This window comes from Colletotrichum scovillei (assembly GCF_011075155.1).
Source record: "Colletotrichum scovillei strain TJNH1 chromosome Unknown Contig00009, whole genome shotgun sequence".
NCBI classification, from domain to species: Eukaryota; Fungi; Ascomycota; class Sordariomycetes; order Glomerellales; family Glomerellaceae; genus Colletotrichum; species Colletotrichum scovillei.
The window spans coordinates 3,506,530-3,527,043 of record NW_023336267.1 but is presented as its reverse complement, the minus strand read 5'-3'; the positions used below and the strand labels follow the sequence as shown (position 1 = coordinate 3,527,043).

The following is a 20,514-nucleotide window of genomic DNA, read 5'->3' as shown; positions in this document are numbered from 1 at the left end:
CCCCGTCTGTGCCCCTCTTGCTCTCGCGAACAGTGACATAAATCTCGACGTCATAAAGTGATTGGCGTCGTGAATTGTTTTCTTTGGGGTATCTGCTCTGATCGTAGTCTCGTCATGCATTTGTGCACTCTCTCCATCTTCATTTCGCAGTGCAGCCCGGACAAAACTGCCGCAAATTGCAGCATGCCTCCTCTCAATATAGATGTTGCACCCTTGTTATCCCATGTATTTGTCTTCCTCTACTCCTCCTCCTCCTCCTCCTGGCTCCTGGCTTGGTCACCCCAATCGATCTCCTGCTGCAGCACTATGCTGTACACGCTCGCCTTGAGGAGCGTAAATACCAAGCTCGTCTTGCGCTCCAGCTCCCGCAGGCCGTCGAGGATCTCGGTGCTCGGCGAGCCGCTCAGGTCTTCGAGTGTTGAAGCAAGCTACGGTACAAAAAAGGGGGACAAGTTAGCTTTGCAGGTCTTTGGGATCGGGTAGAGGGGAGAGGGGGGGAAGGGGGGAAGGTCCGAGCCTGAGTGTAAGGTAGGAAGCTAGCGACGAGACGAACTTTTTTCATGTTATCCGCCAACTTTTCGTACTCTTCCAGCACCTCGGCCTCCAACGGCGACAACTCCGGCTGTGAATGCAGCAGCGTGGAGTCCCGCCCCTGTTCCATTGTGATGATGCAGCTGTCTCTGCTTTGCTCTGTTTCGTACGATATTACCAAACTCAGGTCTGGTCGGCGCTCACTTGGTTCTTCGTTCTGGTCAATTATCGGCGGGAAGTTGTTTCGGTGAGTCGCGGTGGGACGCGTTGTGGCTTGAACCCCGCCAATCTAACCTTGGGCGAGGTGTCCAGGAACCTACCTACCCCGAAAAAAAGCATCAGTCCCCCTTGTCGGTGAGGTGAAGTGCATCTTTCGGTGAGCGCCTTACCTAATGGGGAGGGACTTGTAAGCGGCTCGTGCGCCTTCACCCACACCAGAAATGCGCGCGGACTTCCCGTCATCTTCCAACAACGTCCGTTCACACCTCCATCTTTCAAGGCATTTTGGCGGTAAAGGAGATTATCGTTAGAGCGTCTTACATGACGTCTAAGTATGCCCCTTCAGATGTCTTTCTTGTCAGGGGAGGAGAAGGTTGAGTAAGAGTCTGTACGCGAGGCACTGAATCATAGCGTTCAAGCCGTCTGTTACCTTCATCGAGAGGTTCTCTATGAGCTGGCAATGAGAGATGACTTTGAGTTACCACCATCGCCGCCTACCTCTATGAACATACAACCAACACCAATTTTCTCTAACTTTCGCAATTATGAAGAGCATTTATCGTCGGTGCCAATTCTACCAAGCGTGCTGTGTGCCGAACCTGATCATGAGCACGTCCCAAACCACACATTGTTCGCATCCTTCAAGTAAAAGGGATGGCTTGACGTGGCAAGCCTACTACTCATCGACATCTGCCCCGGATGGTTTCAGGACTAGACTAGAGCACGCGAATCTCGTCCCCGTCATTTCGCGACAGTCAGCCACCAAGCTGCCATGGCCGGCCGACACCACCAAAACTACATCTCACTTTGGACCCAAAGTCGGACTAAGACGGGACTAGAGCACAGGTGAGAGAGCTTAGGGGGTGGGGAAGCTCTAAATCCAGATGCTCTAGCTCAGGTCACTTGATGAACCAACAATGGCACCAAAATGCCAGCCATGGCTTCAATCTCACTTCTTTAATAAGTCGAGGGTGATCTTTCTTTTCTGGCGTCGTTCGAGATGGTTCTCGTCGAAAAAAAGAGGAGATTTTCACAACATAGCACCCAGCCGGCAGCGCGAAACGGTCAAAAAAGTGGCTTACATCAAACCAAAACTGAATAGGGAAGCAATGGTCGGATCAAAGACATTCGAGCAGTCGCCGCCTCTCACGGCCAGCGACTCGGCCGAACTCCACACAAAACGCTCCAACACGCCCGCGCTCCTCGTCCGGCGATCGTCCTTGATGAGCAAGTTCCCCGAGTCGAGCTCCTCCGCCTACGTCCTCGACTGGGAGACGGACAAGTGCAAGCAGCGCCTCCTGAACCACGCCGAAGACCTCTTGAGGGAAGCCGTGGGCCGGAGGCGGCTCACCATCGTTCAGGGCCTGCCGCTGGATCTGGTCCAGGTGCTGCGGGATTCCCTGGGCGTGAACTCTGGGTTTCTCGAAGCGCATGCGGGGAGGCGGCGGCATCGGCCGTCTAGGAACGACGAGGGCTCGAGTTTTGTTTCGTTTGCGTATCCGGAGCTGGTTAAGACTACGAGGGGGAACTATGGCCCGGATCCTGGGTACAAGCCGTCGGCGAGACAATCTGATCTGGTGGATGTGATGGACGAGGCGCCCTTTCATATGATGTCGAGGGATGGGCAGGCAGTCATGTTCTGCCAGGCATCATTATGGATGAGCAGCAAAGCTGATGGTAAGTTCTCAATGGGTCCTGATGGATTCATATGCTGACTTATGCCTTTAGTCCTATTCCTAGACCGTCCCATCTGGAACGACCCCTCATCACAGGTTCAAAAGGCGCGGAGACCACTCTCCGTCACCCGCTCATGGCAAAGTAAAATAGACGAGTCCCAAATGGATGGCACCTCAGTCTGGAACGTTCTCATAGCCGAAGGCGATGAGCTCCCAGGCCTCGAAGACAGCCTCCTCCGCACCTTTCGTCACTCCAACGTCACGAGGCAAACCCTTCCCGAGATCCTCTGCGAGGCGGTCCACGATAAGTGGCTCGACTTTTTCGAGACCCTCCCCTCGTGCTCCCAGCCTGGATCCCTTCAGGACGGGGGACTCTACTGGCAGGCGACAGAGTCCCTCGAGCAGAACCTCGAGCTTGCGCAGGACCACATGCGCCAGCCGCTCCTGGGCGGCGGCGGCGGCATACGGTACCCGGACTGGCGGTCTCTCCTGGAGCGACTCCAGCGCCGCGTCGCCATCTCGAAGCTCGGTTCGACGCCGAGGCCGCAGACCGCGTGGCCCCGGACGCAGCCGACGACGGCGGTCCTCCAGACGCGGGATGTCAATATGCCCATGCAAGGCACCAACAACCAGCCGTACCCGGATGCCATGGCCGCAGACAGCGGCAAAGAAGCGAACCAGCGCGCCCTCGACCGCGTAACGTACTTAGGAGGCATACTCCTCCCCTTCACGGTAGTCTCCGCCATCCTCTCCATGAACGACGAGTACTCTCCCAACGCGCCGCGGTTCTGGGTCTTTTGGGTCTCCTCCATCGGCGCCGCCATCCTGTGTCTCCTCATCATCTACCTAGACCAGCTGCGCTGTCTAGAGGTGTATTTCGAAGTAGCTGCCGCGGGGACGGTCGAGTCCTTCTTCCCCTCCAGCAAAACACACACCGCCGCCGCCGCCACCAACGGGATATCTCTCATGTCGATGCCCCCGCAGTCGAGATGGCGCCGGCAGGCGACGGAGATGTACATGGACATGGCGGAGCCCGGTGGCGGAGACGTCGAGGTCATGGCCGACTCGGCGGTGAACCCTACCATGGTCGTGCAGCAGGGCCGGGACGGGTCGAACACCAAGGCGTGGCGGAGGAGGCAGCTCGGTTGGGGCGGCGCGGTGAAGAAGGTTGTTGGGTATTATCGGTGGACGGGCGGCAAGCCGGTGCAGATTAGTCCGTATGGGTCAGAGAGGCTTCAGATGAAGACGATTTGAAGTGTGTGGTGTAGTAGTTACGATAATGATAACCTCGGTCTGGTCAATGGAAAAGTCTACCTTTGATTTGATTGTACGACGGTATTTGGTTGCGTCCAATATGACTTGTTCACTACCTTAACTACTTAAAGTGTCTAGAATGGGCTAAATTTTGTTCTATTTGGTTCTCCGTTCTGTTTGTCCCATACTTTTTTTGCCAAACATTAAGGAGGGCAGGCAACTGACGCCTATTAGGGCGCGCAGCTGAAGAACAATGTAAGCCTGTGTTTTTTACTAAATATCAAAAGACGCCTGTATTTCGACACTGCACATACAGCTGTAGTCTCTTCAAAGTCATCTTTCTACCCGGGGGCAGATTAGCAACTATTGGCATCTTGATATCTGTAAAGGGGCATCGCATAAATAGGGTCGCTGCGCGGGACCGCCCGAACCCCGCTAGATGAGGCCGGCGTGGGGCCGTGTCCGGATGCAACGTCTGATAAGAAAAGCCGGTCTTTCTGCTCCGGAAGTATGGAGTCCTCATTAAATACCTGTGGGGAGCTTTCGACTCCCTCTCGACCCTGAGCAACCTGGGAAAGACCATACAGTTGAGAATTCAAGGAGAGATTGCATCTGCTGAAAATGCCCAATCATCTTGCTAGAACAGGAATACGGCGGTTGGTACAGCGTTGCAGACTGTTGGTTGGTAGCAAGGGGGTAGGCAGCAGGCGACAGCCTACAGGGTACTAAAGGCAACTTGTAGACCCCAACGATCTCAACCAACAAGTTGGAACATAATGGTGCTTTGTCTTTGGGCGTCACATTCGACAATTTGCGGCCTAGCACGGAAAAGAATGGCCTAGATTGGGGGCCGCACCGTGATTGCCTTGGTCCACTTCTATGCCATCCATGAATGTCACTGCAGGTGAATCGTAGATCCGTTTCTACCCAGGCTGGCGGATGCCTCAGCCAACAGTCTGTTTAGTTATGTACAACCCACGTTTTCATTGTTGCTAGGTATGCCCCTTTCATCCTGCCGTAATCCTAGAGGTATTGGATAGCACTAAGCCCAACTTCTATCACCATTGCTCCGATCTCCACGTTTTGTGACCCCTAGCCCATCCCCAAACGCAACACTTTGAAATTTGATGTAGTTGCCATCTGGTTCGATTTTTTCCATCATCTTTCTCAAGCGGCAGGTAGGTAGTCAGTCACTGCCACCTTCCTCCCTCTTTGCGCCTGCCTGCCTGGGTTGCTCTCCACTATCGTCCCGTCCACCCATCTGCCTGCCTGCCTACCTACCTACCTTACCCTTCCCTCACCTTTCCTTCTCACCACCTCCCACTCTGCCTTACCCTACCTTACCTCGAAGCATCCTACACATTCCTCGAGGCTACGTCCAAAGCCTAGCATATTGTCTCAATTTCTCGATTGATGGCACTCAACATGGGACTCATCGGCCTGTGAGCACTTCTATCTATTTCTTTCACTGGCTATTCTTTGGTGTGAAGCTCCAGGAGATACTCCATCCAGAGTCGCTTTTGTACCTCTCCAGGTCGTTTAAAGCCAAGCGAGTTCCCGTACCATTTTATTCATTTACTTCTTCCATACACTTTCCCCATACCTGCTGTACATTCATTGCTTGGCTAACATTCTTCCCAGAGAAGGCAGCCGCTACTGGTTACTTTTTGTATCGAAGCGGCACAACTCGACTTCTGAATATCGCTTTAGCTTGTTCACATTGCTACTCCACTACTCTTCACCATGACACGCCACAAATTCAATGCCGATCTGGCTCAGGCATCCCGCGAGCAAGTTGAGCATATCTCGGGTCTTCGGAAAGGAGATGATGATGGCGAACTCACCTTCGTTCTTTCTCATGATGCTCTGCCATCTCCTCTCACCGTTTGCTTTACTGCCCTGAACGTGGACGATTACCCGCATGGCCTTGGCTTTGTGGCATATACCAAAGAGGAATCTGTCCCGAGTGCGGTTTCCAAGGTCCTTGACGATATCCCCAACCTCAGTCAGGGCAGAACCATACTCAAAACGCTGGTAATGATCTCAAAGAAGCTGAGCTCAACCCTCAACTCGGCGAACATTGACGAAGGCTCGGATGTGGAAATGACAGATATTGACGACGACGAACATTGCGGCAATCACGAAGACGAGGACGAAGAAGAGTACGACGACGAGGACTACGAATATGACGATATTGACTTCGGCATTGATTTTGGCGGTGATGCTGCTCCGCAAGTACCCAGCCATTCAGCCAAGTTCCCTAGCCGCCTAATCGACGATCTTCAGAAAGCCAAAGACGTCGGTTTCAAGATCTCTCTGTTGGGCGACGCTGCCACACATGAGGAAAGTTGCATCTTCGCACTTTCCCTTCTAGTCGAACACCTGGGGATTAGCGAGGACACACTAGAGGCCTGGGAAGTTAGCGCTTCAGATTACATCGTATTGCTATTCAAGTACGATGCAGGTTATCCTTGTGTGGAAACCTTTACGAAGCTTCCACCAGGTCATTCAGAATCTATGCAGTTTCGTTTGGGAAAATGCGCCTCTTTCAAGCCCACCCTTCACTCAGCACTCATTCCATTCCAAAAGAATCTCGACACTGCCAAGAAGAGCTCAGAGAAAGACGGCCTGCCGAGTGAGACCTCTCGCGAGGCGGCGTTTTGCCCGATGCCCATTTCGGACTCGCTGGATATTTTCCTGAATAAGGAGTTTCTTAACCTGCTGAAGACTCGATTGGACTGTGGTGTCTCCTGGGACCGCGCAAAGGACATGATGGAGGAGATGACCAAAGAAGGGCACCTACGTGTCGACAGCTCCACGCAGAGCAGTCCCGATTCGAAGCGAAGCCAAACGGCCGACAGCTCGGTTGAAGAAGAGGCTCAAGTCTCGACGTCAGCTCTCACATCGCTCAACAAGGACTACGTACGACAAAATCCCCGGGATGCAGGCCCATCGCCGCGCGAAGAACTCAGCTTGCCTCTGATTGCGATGCAGTTCGCTCTGCGCTACTTTGTGAAAAGCACGCAGTACTGCCTCGTCTGCCATCGCAAAACTGAACCTGGATTTACTGCTCTCAAGCCGTACGTCTGCAACGATCCTCTCTGTCTCTTCCAGTATATGGCTTTAGGTCTGGGTCCCAGTACTGAGCACGACATCATCGCTCGTCCCTATGTCGTCGACCTGTTGATCAGCTTCTGCGCTGCTGCTCTGAAAAGTGGCCGAATTCGAGAATGGCCGCGAGGTCTGTCTATCAAAGTCCCCGTCCCGAGCCATGTCACACCAAGAGATTTCACGTCCGGAATGAACAGATTTCAGGCAACAATGATGCCGGTCCCGATTCAGGCCCCGATCCAGGCCCCGATCCAGCCCCAGATAGTACAGGATTCCGGAATTCTAGTCTGGGCCCGAATTTCTGCTGGAAAGTTCAACGTGCGCGCTTCCGAGAAACTGGAGAGGTTGCGACCAGGAGACATGGTCATTCTGGCCAAACGTGTTTCGCGCCGCGATGGGAAAGATCTAAACATGCACCATTGCCGCATCACCTCAGTCAACACGATCCATGACGACAGCGGCAACGATTGTGGCAAAGCGTTTGAGTTCGATCGTCTCATATCAACCGACAAAGTAACGTACCATAGTACAGTTGTTCAACCGCGCCCTCAGTACCTTCAACCGCCTTCTGAGACAACACACGTCTATCACGAAGAACACATCGATGACGAGGAGGGCGATGCTGAGCTGTATCTCTACGACCATGATCTCGACAGTCTGAGCGAAGCCCATCGGAGGGAGGCGTTATTGATTCTCGTGCAGACGATCCCTCCCATCAGATACCTACGGGACTTCCTTCTTAGCCACCAAGGCTGGTCTCTATCTAAGTACAAGATGATATCCAAGTCGGCTGTGGCTTTGCTTCGATGGATTATGGCTTCCAACCGCTCGCTCATTGTACAGATTGACCAGCCGGTTGACCTTGACATTGGCGGGATTCAAGCGACTGAGGCTCGACAGAAGGAACGCTTCGTCGGATTGGGTGACGATTGGATGCAATTCCGCTTTGCCCAAGGATTTCCTGAGAAAGAGAATCGGTTCAAGAAAGAGCTTGAGAAGGAGGCGAGTCAAAAATACCCAACGATGTTTGCGTGGCACGGGAGCCCGCTCGGAAATTGGCACAGCATCATCCGGACTGGTTTGGACTTCAAAGTAGTGCTCCATGGCCGTGCCTATGGTCATGGAGTGTACTTCGCCCGCGATTTCGCAACAAGCTTGGGCTACTGCATGAAGCAGGGCAACGAGACATCATGGGCGGGTTCGGAACTCAAGCTGTACGCCGCTATGAGTCTTTGCGAAATTATCAACCGTCCGGAAAGATTCAAATCCGTTCATCCGTACTATGTTGTCGACGAGGTTGATTGGATCCAGTGCCGCTACCTCATTATTCAGCGCAACCAATCAGTGAAGCACGAAGAAGAGCCAGAGACGAAGCCGGAGTACATCTTACAAGATCCCAAGTGGCAACCGGTGGGGATTGACAATACCGCGTTGGAGATCCCAGCCGCAGCACTGCCAAAGTGGCGCCAGAAATCCGTGGTCCCAGGGTCCTCGTGGTCTCAGCCGATCGTCCTCACGGATGATTCGGGCGACGACCAGCCAGATGACTTTGACAAGATCATGGACCTCCAAAAGGAGACAGAGAACGACGACAAAGACACCGGTACAGTCGTCCTTGATGCCGAACCAGAGACTGATCCAGACAAGACCTCTTTCACGCCAGGCACACTTGACGTAACGACACTGCCTCAGCTGCCGGCGCCGAGCTGGGCTTCGGATGCGGGGCGAAAGGTCCTCGGCAAAGAGCTTGGCAAGTTACAGAAGGTGCAGGCTACAACACCTCTTCATCAGCTCGGCTGGTTCATCGACTTTAGCAACATTACAAACATGTTCCAGTGGATCGTTGAGCTGCACAGCTTCGAAAAGTCTTTGCCTCTTGCGCAGGATATGGAGCGAGCAGGCGTTGAGAGCATCGTCCTCGAGCTCCGATTTGGTCGCCAGTTCCCTCACTCGCCCCCCTTCGTCCGGGTCGTTCGCCCCCGTTTCTTACCATTTTCGCGCAGAGGTGGTGGTCATGTCACGGCTGGCGGTGCCATGTGCATGGAGCTTCTGACGAACAGCGGTTGGTCTGTTGCGAGCAGTATGGAGAGTGTTCTACTCCAGGTTCGCTTGGCTCTGTGCAATCTCGAGCCGTTTCCAGCAAGACTTGAGTACCAGGGAACAGGCCAAATGACTGGAGGAGGACCCGACTATGGCGTCGGCGAGGCCATTGATGCGTACAGACGCTCTGCCATGGCCCATGGCTGGCAGGTGCCTTCAGACCTACACTTGACGGCCAATGCGATGTGAAGGACAGGGCAAGCAGGGTCGATGGACAGAGTTGATAACTTCTCCAGCAAGGTGTGCTTGCTCATGATAAGGCGTTTTTATGGAGGCTACTTGAGGTGGGGGCTAAGGGCTTCGAAAGAAGCGGGCATAGGAGTCAAGGGACATGGGAATGGCGGCATGGTCCATAGCGAGGCAGTTTAATACTTCTTTCTTTCAGAGACACTCAGGTGATTGTAACCCACATGCCATGACCTTTACTGAACATCTTCTGCAACTGGCGTCAAAAGTAAAACTTCACACGCTAGCACGCTTCGGCAGCCCAGCACATCGGCTTTAAATGCCGGGCGAATATAATGCATGCACGAGGTAAAGAAAGAGTTGAGGATGGTGAACCAAGCTCCCTGAGCCACCTTAAGGTACTCCGTGAGGATTGCAGCTGCGGATACCTCACCTCCACTTACCTCACCTCCACTGACCTTACCTTACCTTAAAGTTGAGTGGGGTTTTGCGGATAAGATAACACTCGGCCAGAAGCTAAGGTAGTAATACGTACCTACCACCACTACCTCAAGGCTCAACCCAAGACAGGTGAAGTATCGTACTCCCTTGGTTGACTTTGTTTGTCACACGCAACGCAAAGAATTCTCACTCGACTGACAAACGAATCCCTGAAACATCCGACGACACATTTGGCGTCTTTGATCTCGTGGTAGGCGCGAGTAAACCTGTATGCCAATATTAACTAATGCCTCTGACGTTGCTATAGTTAGCAACCACCACCACTGTTCGCGGGCCAAGGATAGGCGGCACAAGGTACCTGACGAACACGGGATACCAAGGTCCACAGTGCTGCACTCAACTGCACCTACGTACAGCTTCCCCAGACTCGACTACGCCCGCCTGCGGCCTGAGGCACGACACGACGTCTTGGCAGCCCGCCGGTAGCTCACTTCCTCAAACCCTCCCACGACGCTCTCTCTACACTCCTTATTGGACTCGGATCGCCTTCCAGTCCAACCGCCTTTCATTCTCATCTCGCTGCCCCAAATGCATCGCGCAGCAGTGAGGGCCTTACGGACAACTTACCGATGTACGGCTCGTAGTTTCGCACGCAACAGCCGACGAGGTCTCTTGGACCATAACCTCTCCTCGTCCTACGCTACCCGCCACGGCCTGCGATCCTCCTCCTCGTACCAACACCACCCCGAGCATGCCGTCCAGCCGCTAAAGTCCTCCATGTACATCCGCCGCTTCTCCGTCGCCCTTGTGTCCACCCTCGTCGGCTACGGCGCCTGGTACTCCTACAACGGAACCGGTCTCGATAAGGCATCGAGCTTGACGAGGAGCTTCACCACCGCATCCAATGCCGGCGGCGATGCTGCCCCGACCCGTTCTGTTCTCGTCGTAGGCGCTGATCAGCTGCATACCGGTACATTTGTTGGAGAGGGGCCTATATCTAAGACGACTAGCGACGACGGCCGTAAGGTTATCGAGATGCTGACCCCGGAACAAGCTACCGAGAAGCTGCGCAAGACGGAGCAGTCCTTCCTTGTCAACAGAGGACAGGGCGTACTGCGTTACGACCTTGTCCAGCTTCCTAGCAACGACCCTATTGAAGACGACCATGCCGAGAAGATAGTTGAGGTGCCGAACCAGGCCGCGGGTGCTGCCGGCAAGAGCAACGACTGGATGTTCTGGGGCGTATTTGACGGCCATGCGTAAGTAAAGCTACGGTAGCGTTATTTTTGATGAATGCTAACCAACTGAACAGTGGCTGGACAACCTCGGCAAAGCTGCGCCAGACTTTGATTGCCTCCGTTGCCAACGAGCTCAACCAGACCTACCAGTCATCCGCTGACCTGTCCCCTGCGGCTGATGCTATCGATACCGCCATCAAGCTTGGTTTCACTCGTCTGGATGACGAGATTGTCAACCAGAGCGTCGAGAGAGTCCTCAAAGCCGGCTCGAAGACTATGGCTGCAGAGCTGCTGGCACCCGCCCTGTCTGGTTCCTGCGCCCTGTTGTCTTTCTACGACAGCAGATCCAAGCTTTTGCGAGTTGCCTGCACAGGCGACTCACGAGCAGTTCTCGGTCGTCGATCTGCGTCTGGCAAGTGGACAGCTACCGCTCTCTCGGTCGACCAAACAGGAGGCAACCCCGATGAGGCAGCTCGCTTGCGCAAGCTCCACCCTGGCGAGGACCGAGTCGTTCATAACGGCCGAGTCCTTGGCGGTTTGGAACCGACCCGCGCATTCGGCGATGCTAGCTACAAGTGGAGCCGCGAGATCACCAACAGACTTCGTGAATCCTTCTTTGCCCGATCCGCTTCCCCTCTCCTCAAGACGCCCCCGTACGTCACTGCCGAGCCTGTCGTCACAACCACAAAGATTGAGCCTGAGAATGGCGACTTTGTCGTTATGGCTACCGACGGCTTGTGGGAGATGCTTACCAACGAGGAGGTCGTTGGTCTTGTCGGCAAGTGGATCGAGACTCAGGCCAGCGGTTCTGGCTCGCAGTTCGATTCTACCTGGTCCAAGCTCTTCGGATCCAAGAAGTCTAGTCTCCCCGTCGAGCAAGCGAGCGACAAGAGCGTCGATGGCCAGAAGACGCCTATCCGCCTACAGCAGTGGGGAATTTCTCCCGACGCCCCCGAACGGTTCGTCGTCAAGGACAAGAACGTGGCCACGCACTTGGTCCGTAACGCCCTTGGTGGCAAGAATGAAGAGCAGGTCTCCGCTCTGCTGACTCTGCCCTCCCCCTTCTCGAGACGCTACAGGTGAGTCAGGCTGCGAGTTCGAGGTAGAGCACATGAATCAGAAAGACTGACCAATCCGAAACAGGGACGACTTGACGGTGCAAGTCATTTTCTTCGGAAACGGTGAGAAGACGGGCTCGGTCAACCTCAACGAGGAGGCAACGGCCCCATCGAAGCAGCAAGCCGTCAAGGCGAAGCTTTAGAGTGCGTCTTTGTTGAACGTGTCTCCGCAACGACCATATTACGGGACATCAACATGAGCGCACGTGTTTGTATCTTGTCTGTATGAATTAGCTTTTCCAAAACCTCGCTGGCAGCGTAAGAGAAGAAGAAGAATCGTGGAGGTTGGGTGGGTACGACGAGACATTGCCGCCCATTCGGCGCAAGAAGAGGTGCTGTTCCTGGGAAGCGAAAGACAGTTCACACGATGTCGTCCCGATCGAGGCATCTATCTGTTCAGAGAAATCAATGTTTGTTTAGCGATAGAGTCAAGTCTAGTGTTTTCCAATGAGATTTGCTTGGCCACGTTTCTGAGACCTGCCCCTTGTTCAACAACTGATTGTGAAGTCGAGCCCGATTATATAACCTCGCCAGAACGAGTTTCCGATGAGATTGAATGCCTAGCCAATCCCCCATTCGTCTGCCTTACGGATGTCACGTTCACGGCACGCAAAGTTGTATGATTTCTCGAGCTTTTTTACGTTTCATTCGTGGTTAATGATGGCAAGGGTTTACAGAAAACCAAGAAAAAGAAAATGTCCCTCCCCGTGGAAGTTTTCTCTTTTCTTTCCTTTTCTTTTTCACTCAACAACCCACCTCGCTTCCGCTTTCTCAATCCTCACTCGCTTGTCTTGCCTTTCTCTTTCTCTCGCTTCTGTTCTCTCGTCTCTTTGAAAAGAAAAGAAAAACCCAGTTTCCCAAACTCGATAAACGCCAAATGGAGGACTTTTCCTCCAAAACGGGGGAAATGGATGATGAATAACAGGAAACTCCTAATGATGAAGGCACAGAGACCCTATGCTGCAGGCTGAAATATTTTCGTGAGAAATCCGTGGAAAGTCCTCGAGAAGGGGGAAACCGTAAGGGCCTTTGTAGCATGGTTTCGTGGTTTCCCAGCCCTGTTTGTTGATTCCTCGACTCAAAAGGCTGTGGTCGTTTTTCTCTTTCCTCCGCTCGCCTCTCGTGAGTTCTCATCTCTCTTCAATCTCGTCGCTTGTAAATGATAGTCCGTGGCTATAGGTCCCCTCGATCGAAAAGCACCTAGCTCTTACACTCTCTCGGGGTTTATCCGATCTCTTGCTCGATCCCACCCATGAGCGTGACTAATTCAATTAGCCTCGCTCCTGTAAACGAAGCCCTCCAGCCACTGTCACTGCCCTGGATGCAGTGACAAAGCGGACTACGAGTGATTTTGTCCGCTCTGTTGCGAGTGATGGTCGTCGTCTCCGTCATGGTGCAGCGTGACACTGTTGAACTCTTCGAAAGGATCGACGACTTCACCACCGGGGGTCGTCATGCCACTATCCAGAGGAACTCCCTTGAGGTTTGCTTGTAGCGGGTTGGATCCGCTCAAGTCAATGCTCTCACTTTCCTTGACATTGCGGAAGTTGACAGTATCGATGCCGCGTCCAGTAACAGGCACAATGGGAGGCTTCATGTGTCGAATCAACGCCCACTGAGTCGTTTTGAAGAACGGATGAGCCTTGATATCCGAAGCACCGGCCTTGGCACCTAATCTCCGGTTTTCGTCTTTGATCAAAAGTTTACGAATCAGGGATTTGCAAAGGCTACACTCTTGTCAGTTCCACTTGTATTTTCATTGCGTCATTGCGAGCTTACTTGGATAATTGAGGTGCCCCAGCGTGGTCGGGGAAGGGAATATCTTCCCTCAAGATATTGGCAAAAGTCGCATTTCGGTTCTTACCCTTGAAGGGGGTGGTTCCGTAAAGCATCTCGTAAATCAAGATGCCGAGGGTCCACCAGTCCACGGCACTAGTGTGGCCGCTACCCTTAATGACCTCTGGTGCAATGTACTCCTCTGTTCCGACGAACGAGTTGGTGCGGAAATTGGCAATGCAGGACCGAGTGTCGATGTGCAAGGAGGTGGTGCTGGTACCTGTCTTGCCAATGACCATTGTGGGCTTTCCACCGAGATCGGACTGCTTCGACAAGTCAAAGTCCGAAAGCATGATGTGGCCCGACTGGTGGAGTAAGATGTCTGCGTAGTATGTCAGCAACCGATTGGTAAGCGCGAAAGGGCTCTCGTCGAACTCACTCTCTGGCTTCAAGTCGCGATAAATGAAGCCCATCAAATGCAGATACTCCAAGGCCGCGGTGACCTCGGCGGCGTAGAATCGCGCATCGTCTTCAGGAATACACTTGCCGGGGCGCGTCTGTAGGGCCCTGAAGAACTCTCCACCACTGCAATATTCCATGCACAGATACAGATAATCCTCCGATTGGAATGAATGGTACAGCGTAACAATGAAGGGGTGGTTACTCGTAGCTAGAATTTCTTGCTCGGCAAGGGCGCGTTTAATCTTGTTCCGCTTGATCATCTCCTTCTTGCTCAATACTACAGCGAGTCAGCAACATGTCAGGGTTTGGCTACCTGATATCTTGGATTGAACATTACCTTTCATGGCATAGAGACGACTGCTCTTCTTCTCGCGGACAAGGTAGACCTTGCCGACGTCTCCCTTGCCAATCAACTTGATCTTGTCGAAACTTTGCGGGCCGACCTCAACATCGCGGACCTTGATGGAATTGGAGCTGTAGGTCCTCCGGAATGCGAGACTCGTACGATTCGGGGGTGGGAGGTTGCCGAGGACGTCCTTGTCGGGGACGCCCAGGCTAGGAGCGGACGCCTTGGACGGGTCAACCATCTCGAGGGTGCCCGAGTCCTTGTCGAGAACCAACGGGTCCTTGCTCAGCTCGGCGGTGGCGGGACGCTCAGCGCTGCCCTTGCCTTTGGAGAACAAGCCCTGGGCATTGGGGGCACTGGCGACTCTCCTAAGTTTCCTTGCCAATTCCTCACGTCCGGCGCTCGTCGTCTGCTGTTCGGGGCCGCCGTCAGGACCTTGGATCTTGAAATTTGGGGTATCGGGAGGGCTAGGAGGTACTGATTCGTGGTTATGATGGCGAAGGCCCGGCTGGCCCTGGTGTGCAAAGTAGGGATTCGCGTGCGCGGTCGGGCTGAGGGCCTCGTCGAGGGGGTTGCCTTCGCTGGCGGTGGTGTTTGTCCTCAATCGGCCGACGGTGCCCTTGAAAAAGCTGCTACCAAACTTGCTCCGGATTTCTGGGCGGGCGGCGGCGGCGTCTTGTGAGGAGTGGACGTGAGCAGCGGAGGACTTTTCTCTGTCACGGTCGGCGCCGCTGTTGAGGTTGATGCGGAAGAGGTTCTTCAGCTTCTGGTTGAACTGGGCAGCGCCATTCTGGTGGGTTCGGCTGGCAGGCATATCGGAATTTCGGGGGTGCGCAATCAAGCGACCGATGCCATGGCTGACGGGACAGTTACGGGAGAGAAGCGAAGAGGACCGACGATGTTCGGAAGTGCGGAGAGGAGATGGAGCGGAAGAAGAGCGGCGACAATAGTATGCAGGTAGGTAGGGAGGTAGGTCGGAGGTGAGTAGGTAGGTTAAGGTGAGGGTGAGGGTGAGGTAGGTGGGAGGAACGTGGGACTGGATGCGGAGTGTAAGTAGCGTCGAAAAGGTAAGGTAGGGTCGGGTGGTGGTGGAGGACGACGAGGAGGAGGTGCAGCAAGCAAGGCCGGGAGAGAAAGATAGGTGTTGGCTGGCTGGTAGGTAGGTAGGTGACAGAACGGGATGGTTGGCGGTAGGTGGTGGTGGTAGGCAAGGACGGATAGAATAGGCGGTAGGCGAGCGGTGGACGGGGAGGAGAGAGTCGAAAGCGAGTTAGTAATATGAGGTGGGCTTAGGCGTCTTTCCGGACGGGCTTCACGCTTCGGCTTCCACACCTCAACTTCCCATGGGCCATGGACCATCCATCAACCCCCCCGCTCGTTGGTCGATGACCGTGGCCGTGGTCCAGGTCGAGGTCCTGGTCTTGGCTCGTCACCCGAGAACTACGAAGTACACTACCTTAGGTACGGCTATCTGTTCATTCCTCTCACAGTTCACAGCACTCTCGATCCCCATTTGGGGAGCTCACTGGGGTCTCGCTCTTTCTGTCGCCGCCGCCGCCGCCCACCTGGGCTCTAGTCACACACTCTCTCCTCTTTACGGCGGATAAAGATGGACGAGACCTGTGCCCACTGTCCAGTGGCTCTCGGGCAGTGCACCGCGAGGCACAGGGGATCCCTAGCCCCAGTAGCAGCCCACGCGAAAGAGCGGCAGCACAGCAGGAAACGCGCGCCTTCGGGGGGTAAAGAGGCAGTCTACCAGGTGACTTTTCATCGCCTTGCCTTACCTACTGTGTGGCATGGCCAGGGGGGGAGAGGATCCAATGATACAAGACATCCACCAACGGATCAGAATGGGACGGCTTTTTGGCAGGGATGTTCCGCTTCAGGCGGGCCCGGCTTGGGCCTAGGTTCCTCTAGGTTCCAGCGTTGGTCAAGACCTCTCTCAATGCTGGTCTAGAGTTCCCTCTGTGCCTCTCTGTTCTTTCTGTTCAGTCCAGGCTTGCGTGCTTGTCAGGTCCAGGTCCGAGCAGGCTGGCAGGCTGCTTGCAAAATGGGAATTGGGATGGCTTTGCTGACAAAAGGGCATTTGATCCGGCGATTGGTGCTCTTTTCCCCGACGATTTTCCACGCCTCGCAAATTCCCCCATTCACCACCTAACGTTATCCCATTGGATCATTGGCTTTGCAAGTCACTCGAGGTACCTATCTCGATTCTTCTATGCATAAGGTAGGCGTCCTGTCCCGTCTGTCCACACCACCTTCAAAACCAGAGAGCGTACCGGTATATCACTCGTCAACTCTATCTCAAGTGCCCTCTTCCCAACCGTTGATGCATTTACCTTCTGTTCCTGTTTCTTTTCTCCCTTTTGGCTTCGAAGCATTCTGGTTCTTACTCATGCGTTCTCATCCCTCCGGCCAGTGTCGACGATGATGGCAGGATAAACAAAACGCACAACATGGGCTTTGTTACTGACTACTGAGCGCAAGCCCATGCACTGTCAAGAGCCAAGATAACACCGGCGCCAGCTCGAGATACGAAAGCCTCACCAGCAATTACATGCCAGAGCCCCAGCACTCATAACAATGTTTCCCACGACAACAGCCGTCAATCTTTTACCCCAGTCTCTGATTCACACACACACACACACTCTCTCTCTCTCTTTTCTAGTTCCTGCGTCCTCACGAGGAAGTTCCCCGCCGTTGACATGTTTTATCTTTTTTTCCCCCTTCGAGGGCTCGTGCAAAACACCCAGCATCAGACGAATATGCAGAAATGGGCACAGATGTCGGGGCAAATAAAAGCCTCATTGCGTTTGACCTCGCAGGCCATTCCACGTCTACCGCTCAACTCTTGGACAGACGAGAGACGAAAAGGGAAAAAAAAACCTTACACGAGCTTGTTCCTGAAATGTCTAATAAGACACTGTCACACACTATCAACACTCTTTTTTTGCAAGACACGCTCCCATCAACCACACCCGTCGTGCAATCCCGCGCTAGCACTCCAGCCCCTCGTAACTTAGTACCAGGTGGTGTTAGGTTACAACAGAGTACTTATGCCCCCTCCCCCCCCCCTCAATCGGTCCATTTTCAGCCCTCCAAACCACCACGACACAGCGCGGGTCAATGGCCGGCGATCCAGTCGTCTGGGGCACTAGATAGGTTTCCCGCCTGCTTGTTAATCAACCTTGGGCTCTACAGCCTCCAAGAGAGAACTCGACCGGGTAGAGAAAAGTCGCGAGCATACACGGCGGCGGCGCCATCCCCCATCGCCACCTTCCGTACCTAGCTGGTGTGGCTGGCTTGTCACGTTCGTGTCCAACGCTTTTTGACGAATCATTTTACAGTCTTCACCCAGTCTCTCACTTTTTCCTCTGCATTGGCACTTGAGTCCGTCGGCCGCCCGTCGATGTACTAGGCGTGTAATGCTGCATGGGAAGTATTCTAGAACCGATCTTCAGGTTCTTTTTTTGGGTGTAGGTGGTCCCCTCTCGGCTCTACCTAGGGATATCGTGCTATCCTATCTTGTTTGTTCCAATTGTTCGTTTCGCCCACCCGAAACCTCTGCAAAGAAGAAACTCGACTCAACTGATATCCGGTAGGCCGGCCTACTTCCCGCAGCCCTGCTGAATCGAATGCCCTGAATGCGCGAGAGAGGAGGGCTGGGACATGTTTCTTCCTGAACAGCGGCCCTCCCTGGATGCCGAGGTGTCACTCCACCTTCGCCTCCTCATGCAACGTTGAGCAATCTCCCCCACAAAACACCGCACATCCCCGCCGATGATGTAAGATGGAATGCGACCAGACTTCGTCCCTGGCGCCCTTTTTTTTCTGCTTCCCTTCCCTTCCTGCATCAGCCTGAAGTGTCTAATTTAGCAAGAGCCGCAATGCCAAGTCGTCCCTTTCGAATGAATAATCATGCTCAGACACGCGACGACGACGACGACGACGACTCTCCCGGCCCATCCGCTGCCCGTCAAGTGAGCCCTCGACAAATCATCCATGCTCGTCTGGGGAAGCGGCAGACCGCTCAACGGCCTTTCCAGTTGGCCGAACGAGTCCGTTGCACGACTTTCCAGGGGCCTTCTAAGCAGCGGATACCCCCGTTATCCTGAAGTCTCCGTCATCCCTAGGGAGGCGCAGTCGGTCAACCCTCATCCGAAACCATGCCATGAAGCTTGGTCCTCACAAGCATTGTCAGCGTGCTCGCCTCGCCGTCCAGTATCGTCTCGATGGTGTTGTCGTCGCCTCCAATAGCCGCCAGGACTCAGCCCGTGATTCACGTCAACTGTTTGCTTGCGCCACAACCATCAGCCACCTCATGCTCCTTCGGCCACCTCCTCCATTGCGTCGTCGTCTTCCTCCTCGCTTGGCAGATTCTGGTCTCTGAGAAGCAAAAGATCCTTGAGTTTCCGCCTATTGTTGCGCCACGTGTGCAAGTCCTCCTCCTTCTGATCCTTGATTGACGGTGTGATTTGGTTGCCAGCCTTGTCAAAAAGGTAGTCAGGAAGCTTGGCCCCATCATCGGGATCGTATCGTTTGAACGACACTTGCGGCCCGTCCCCTACCTGCCAGGCGACTGGAAGCATGTGTAGATCCTCCACATGAGATTTGAGGTCCGCCAGTGTGGGGAACTCGTGAGACGGCTGCTTTTGGGCGCATTTGGCCCATCGACATCCAGCTGCTACCGTTTTGGTATGAACAATCGACACATGCTTTTGCAGAGTCGCAAAATTGTGAAGCTCGGCCTTGCAACCCTCCCACTCGCAGATGTACGTGTTGAAGTGTGGGTTTAGACTCTTGTAGATCTCTCGCGGCTTGGGTGAAGCTGCTTTTGGCGGTCGACCTCGCCGCTTCCCCGCGTACAGTGCGCCTGTCTTGGGCCTATCCGGTCGCAGTTTTCTTGGTCCTGCCTCACCGGCCTCCTGTGAGGCTTTCTTGCCCGTCAGATTCGGTCGAAAACCCTTTGGCCGGCCGCGCTTGCGAGGCTGTGGTGGAGGAGTGGCCGCCCCTGGTGAAGTCACCTCTAGCTCTGGCTCATCTGCGACGGCTTCTGGTAAGGCTGGCTTGGCGAGGCTCACGCCTACTTTTGCCTGAGCTGCTAGTCTTCTGAATTGGGGTGATAGGTCCGATATCACCAGGTCGTCTGCGTCGTCCTCGACTGTCCTCATGGGTGTGGTTCCTGTACGTTTTCTAGGACTCGATGGAAGAACCACGGCGAACGAGGACGGCCGTGGCGCTGGCTGAGCTGTTGATGTCCTCGGCTTTGTCTGAGCGGCTGAAGTAGAAGATGTCGGAGGTATGCTGCTGCCCGGTCGGCCGAAAAACTTATCCAAGGTGCGCTGTCGTGGGATAGACGGATTGCTTGGGCCCTGTGAGGTGGACTCATCCTTGGTGCCTGAGTTTGTGGAAAATAGTGGTGGCATGGTGAATTCGCTCAGAATCGACGAGTCCTAGCTGAACAGTTCTCTTTGAGCATGCTGGAGAGTGAGATTTAATCGGTCTTGGCTCCCAAAATGCGTAGTCGTGATAAGTTGTGATGACTTGTCGTAAGGTTTGCTTTGGAGGTGATCTATGCAAAACCAATCTAGTATCGTATTGTTGATTATGAGCAATTCGACGCACTTGAGAGATCGACCGGGGATGTTGTAAAGGTCGATCTGTAAAGTCGAAAAGATGAGCTAGCGACGCGTTGATAGGTTGCAGGCGCGACTGCAGTCGAGTGCAGTCGAGGGAACTTGGGGAAGGAACTGGCAATAAGCGGGGACTTCCCGTTTAGGGCGGTTCGCACCGCGGGCAAGGGTGATTGCCGCACTTACCTCAAGGCGTAGGTCCTCGATGTCATTCGTTGTCACTCATTCTCTCTATCTCACTTTGAGATTGTCACCCGTTTAAAAAGTTGAGCACCTTTTATCGCAAGTTGTAGTTGTACTGATGGCTATTCATGATAGAGACGTCGTAAACTAGCCATGATGCTGACGGAGCCATATCTCCCACCGGCCCTGTACAATTGATACTCGACGTATCTGAGTACATTGGAGGAGACGGAGTCAACT

General features: G+C 54.0%; 6 protein-coding genes across 6 annotated transcripts; 3 read left to right on the top strand and 3 right to left on the bottom strand.

Annotated features, from left to right (window-relative positions):
- HER10_EVM0006640 (DASH complex subunit Dad3) lies at nt 1-842 on the bottom strand. Its single transcript, XM_035476220.1, has 2 exons — nt 554-842; nt 1-428 (listed from the first exon to the last, which is right to left on the bottom strand). The coding sequence occupies exons 1-2, from the start codon at nt 659-661 to the stop codon at nt 240-242; spliced, it is 297 nt and encodes a 98-aa protein (XP_035329505.1). The 5' UTR covers nt 662-842; the 3' UTR covers nt 1-239.
- A 1,017-nt stretch (nt 843-1,859) lies between these two features.
- HER10_EVM0008037 (cysteine protease) lies at nt 1,860-3,680 on the top strand (the record flags this gene model as incomplete). Its single annotated transcript, XM_035477574.1, has 2 exons — nt 1,860-2,427; nt 2,479-3,680. 2 exons carry the CDS (start codon nt 1,860-1,862, stop codon nt 3,678-3,680), a joined length of 1,770 nt encoding a protein of 589 aa, XP_035329684.1.
- A 1,743-nt stretch (nt 3,681-5,423) lies between these two features.
- On the top strand, nt 5,424-9,080 carry HER10_EVM0007641 (polymerase; the record flags this gene model as incomplete). Its single annotated transcript, XM_035477191.1, has 1 exon — nt 5,424-9,080. One exon carries the CDS (start codon nt 5,424-5,426, stop codon nt 9,078-9,080), a length of 3,657 nt encoding a protein of 1,218 aa, XP_035329636.1.
- Nucleotides 9,081-9,913: 833 nt separating this feature from the next.
- On the top strand, nt 9,914-12,339 carry HER10_EVM0008723 (protein phosphatase 2C). Its single transcript, XM_035478233.1, has 3 exons — nt 9,914-10,777; nt 10,831-11,835; nt 11,900-12,339. The coding sequence occupies exons 1-3, from the start codon at nt 10,107-10,109 to the stop codon at nt 12,015-12,017; spliced, it is 1,794 nt and encodes a 597-aa protein (XP_035329768.1). The 5' UTR covers nt 9,914-10,106; the 3' UTR covers nt 12,018-12,339.
- A 184-nt stretch (nt 12,340-12,523) lies between these two features.
- On the bottom strand, nt 12,524-15,685 carry HER10_EVM0000663 (serine/threonine-protein kinase nrc-2). Its single transcript, XM_035470434.1, has 4 exons — nt 14,450-15,685; nt 14,090-14,389; nt 13,654-14,032; nt 12,524-13,601 (listed from the first exon to the last, which is right to left on the bottom strand). Exons 1-4 carry the CDS (start codon nt 15,270-15,272, stop codon nt 13,214-13,216), a joined length of 1,890 nt encoding a protein of 629 aa, XP_035328783.1. The 5' UTR covers nt 15,273-15,685; the 3' UTR covers nt 12,524-13,213.
- A 2,643-nt stretch (nt 15,686-18,328) lies between these two features.
- Nucleotides 18,329-19,884, bottom strand: HER10_EVM0010272 (uncharacterized protein; the record flags this gene model as incomplete). The annotated part of the gene is made up of 1 exon (XM_035479737.1): nt 18,329-19,884. The coding sequence occupies one exon, from the start codon at nt 19,882-19,884 to the stop codon at nt 18,778-18,780; it is 1,107 nt and encodes a 368-aa protein (XP_035329961.1). The 3' UTR covers nt 18,329-18,777.
- Between the last annotated feature and the right edge of the window lie 630 nt (nt 19,885-20,514).

Coding starts and splice junctions, on each gene's coding strand:
- HER10_EVM0006640 (XM_035476220.1), bottom strand. CDS start 661: ATGGAACAGGGGCGGGACTCCACGCTGCTGCATTCACAGCCGGAGTTG. Junction 429..553: donor TGGCGGATAACATGAAAAAA/GTTCGTCTCGTC, acceptor TTTGTACCGTAG/CTTGCTTCAACACTCGAAGA.
- HER10_EVM0008723 (XM_035478233.1), top strand. CDS start 10,107: ATGCATCGCGCAGCAGTGAGGGCCTTACGGACAACTTACCGATGTACG. Junction 10,778..10,830: donor GGCGTATTTGACGGCCATGC/GTAAGTAAAGCT, acceptor CCAACTGAACAG/TGGCTGGACAACCTCGGCAA. Junction 11,836..11,899: donor CCCTTCTCGAGACGCTACAG/GTGAGTCAGGCT, acceptor AATCCGAAACAG/GGACGACTTGACGGTGCAAG.
- HER10_EVM0000663 (XM_035470434.1), bottom strand. CDS start 15,272: ATGCCTGCCAGCCGAACCCACCAGAATGGCGCTGCCCAGTTCAACCAG. Junction 14,390..14,449: donor TCGTCTCTATGCCATGAAAG/GTAATGTTCAAT, acceptor GACTCGCTGTAG/TATTGAGCAAGAAGGAGATG. Junction 13,602..13,653: donor GGGGCACCTCAATTATCCAA/GTAAGCTCGCAA, acceptor ACAAGAGTGTAG/CCTTTGCAAATCCCTGATTC.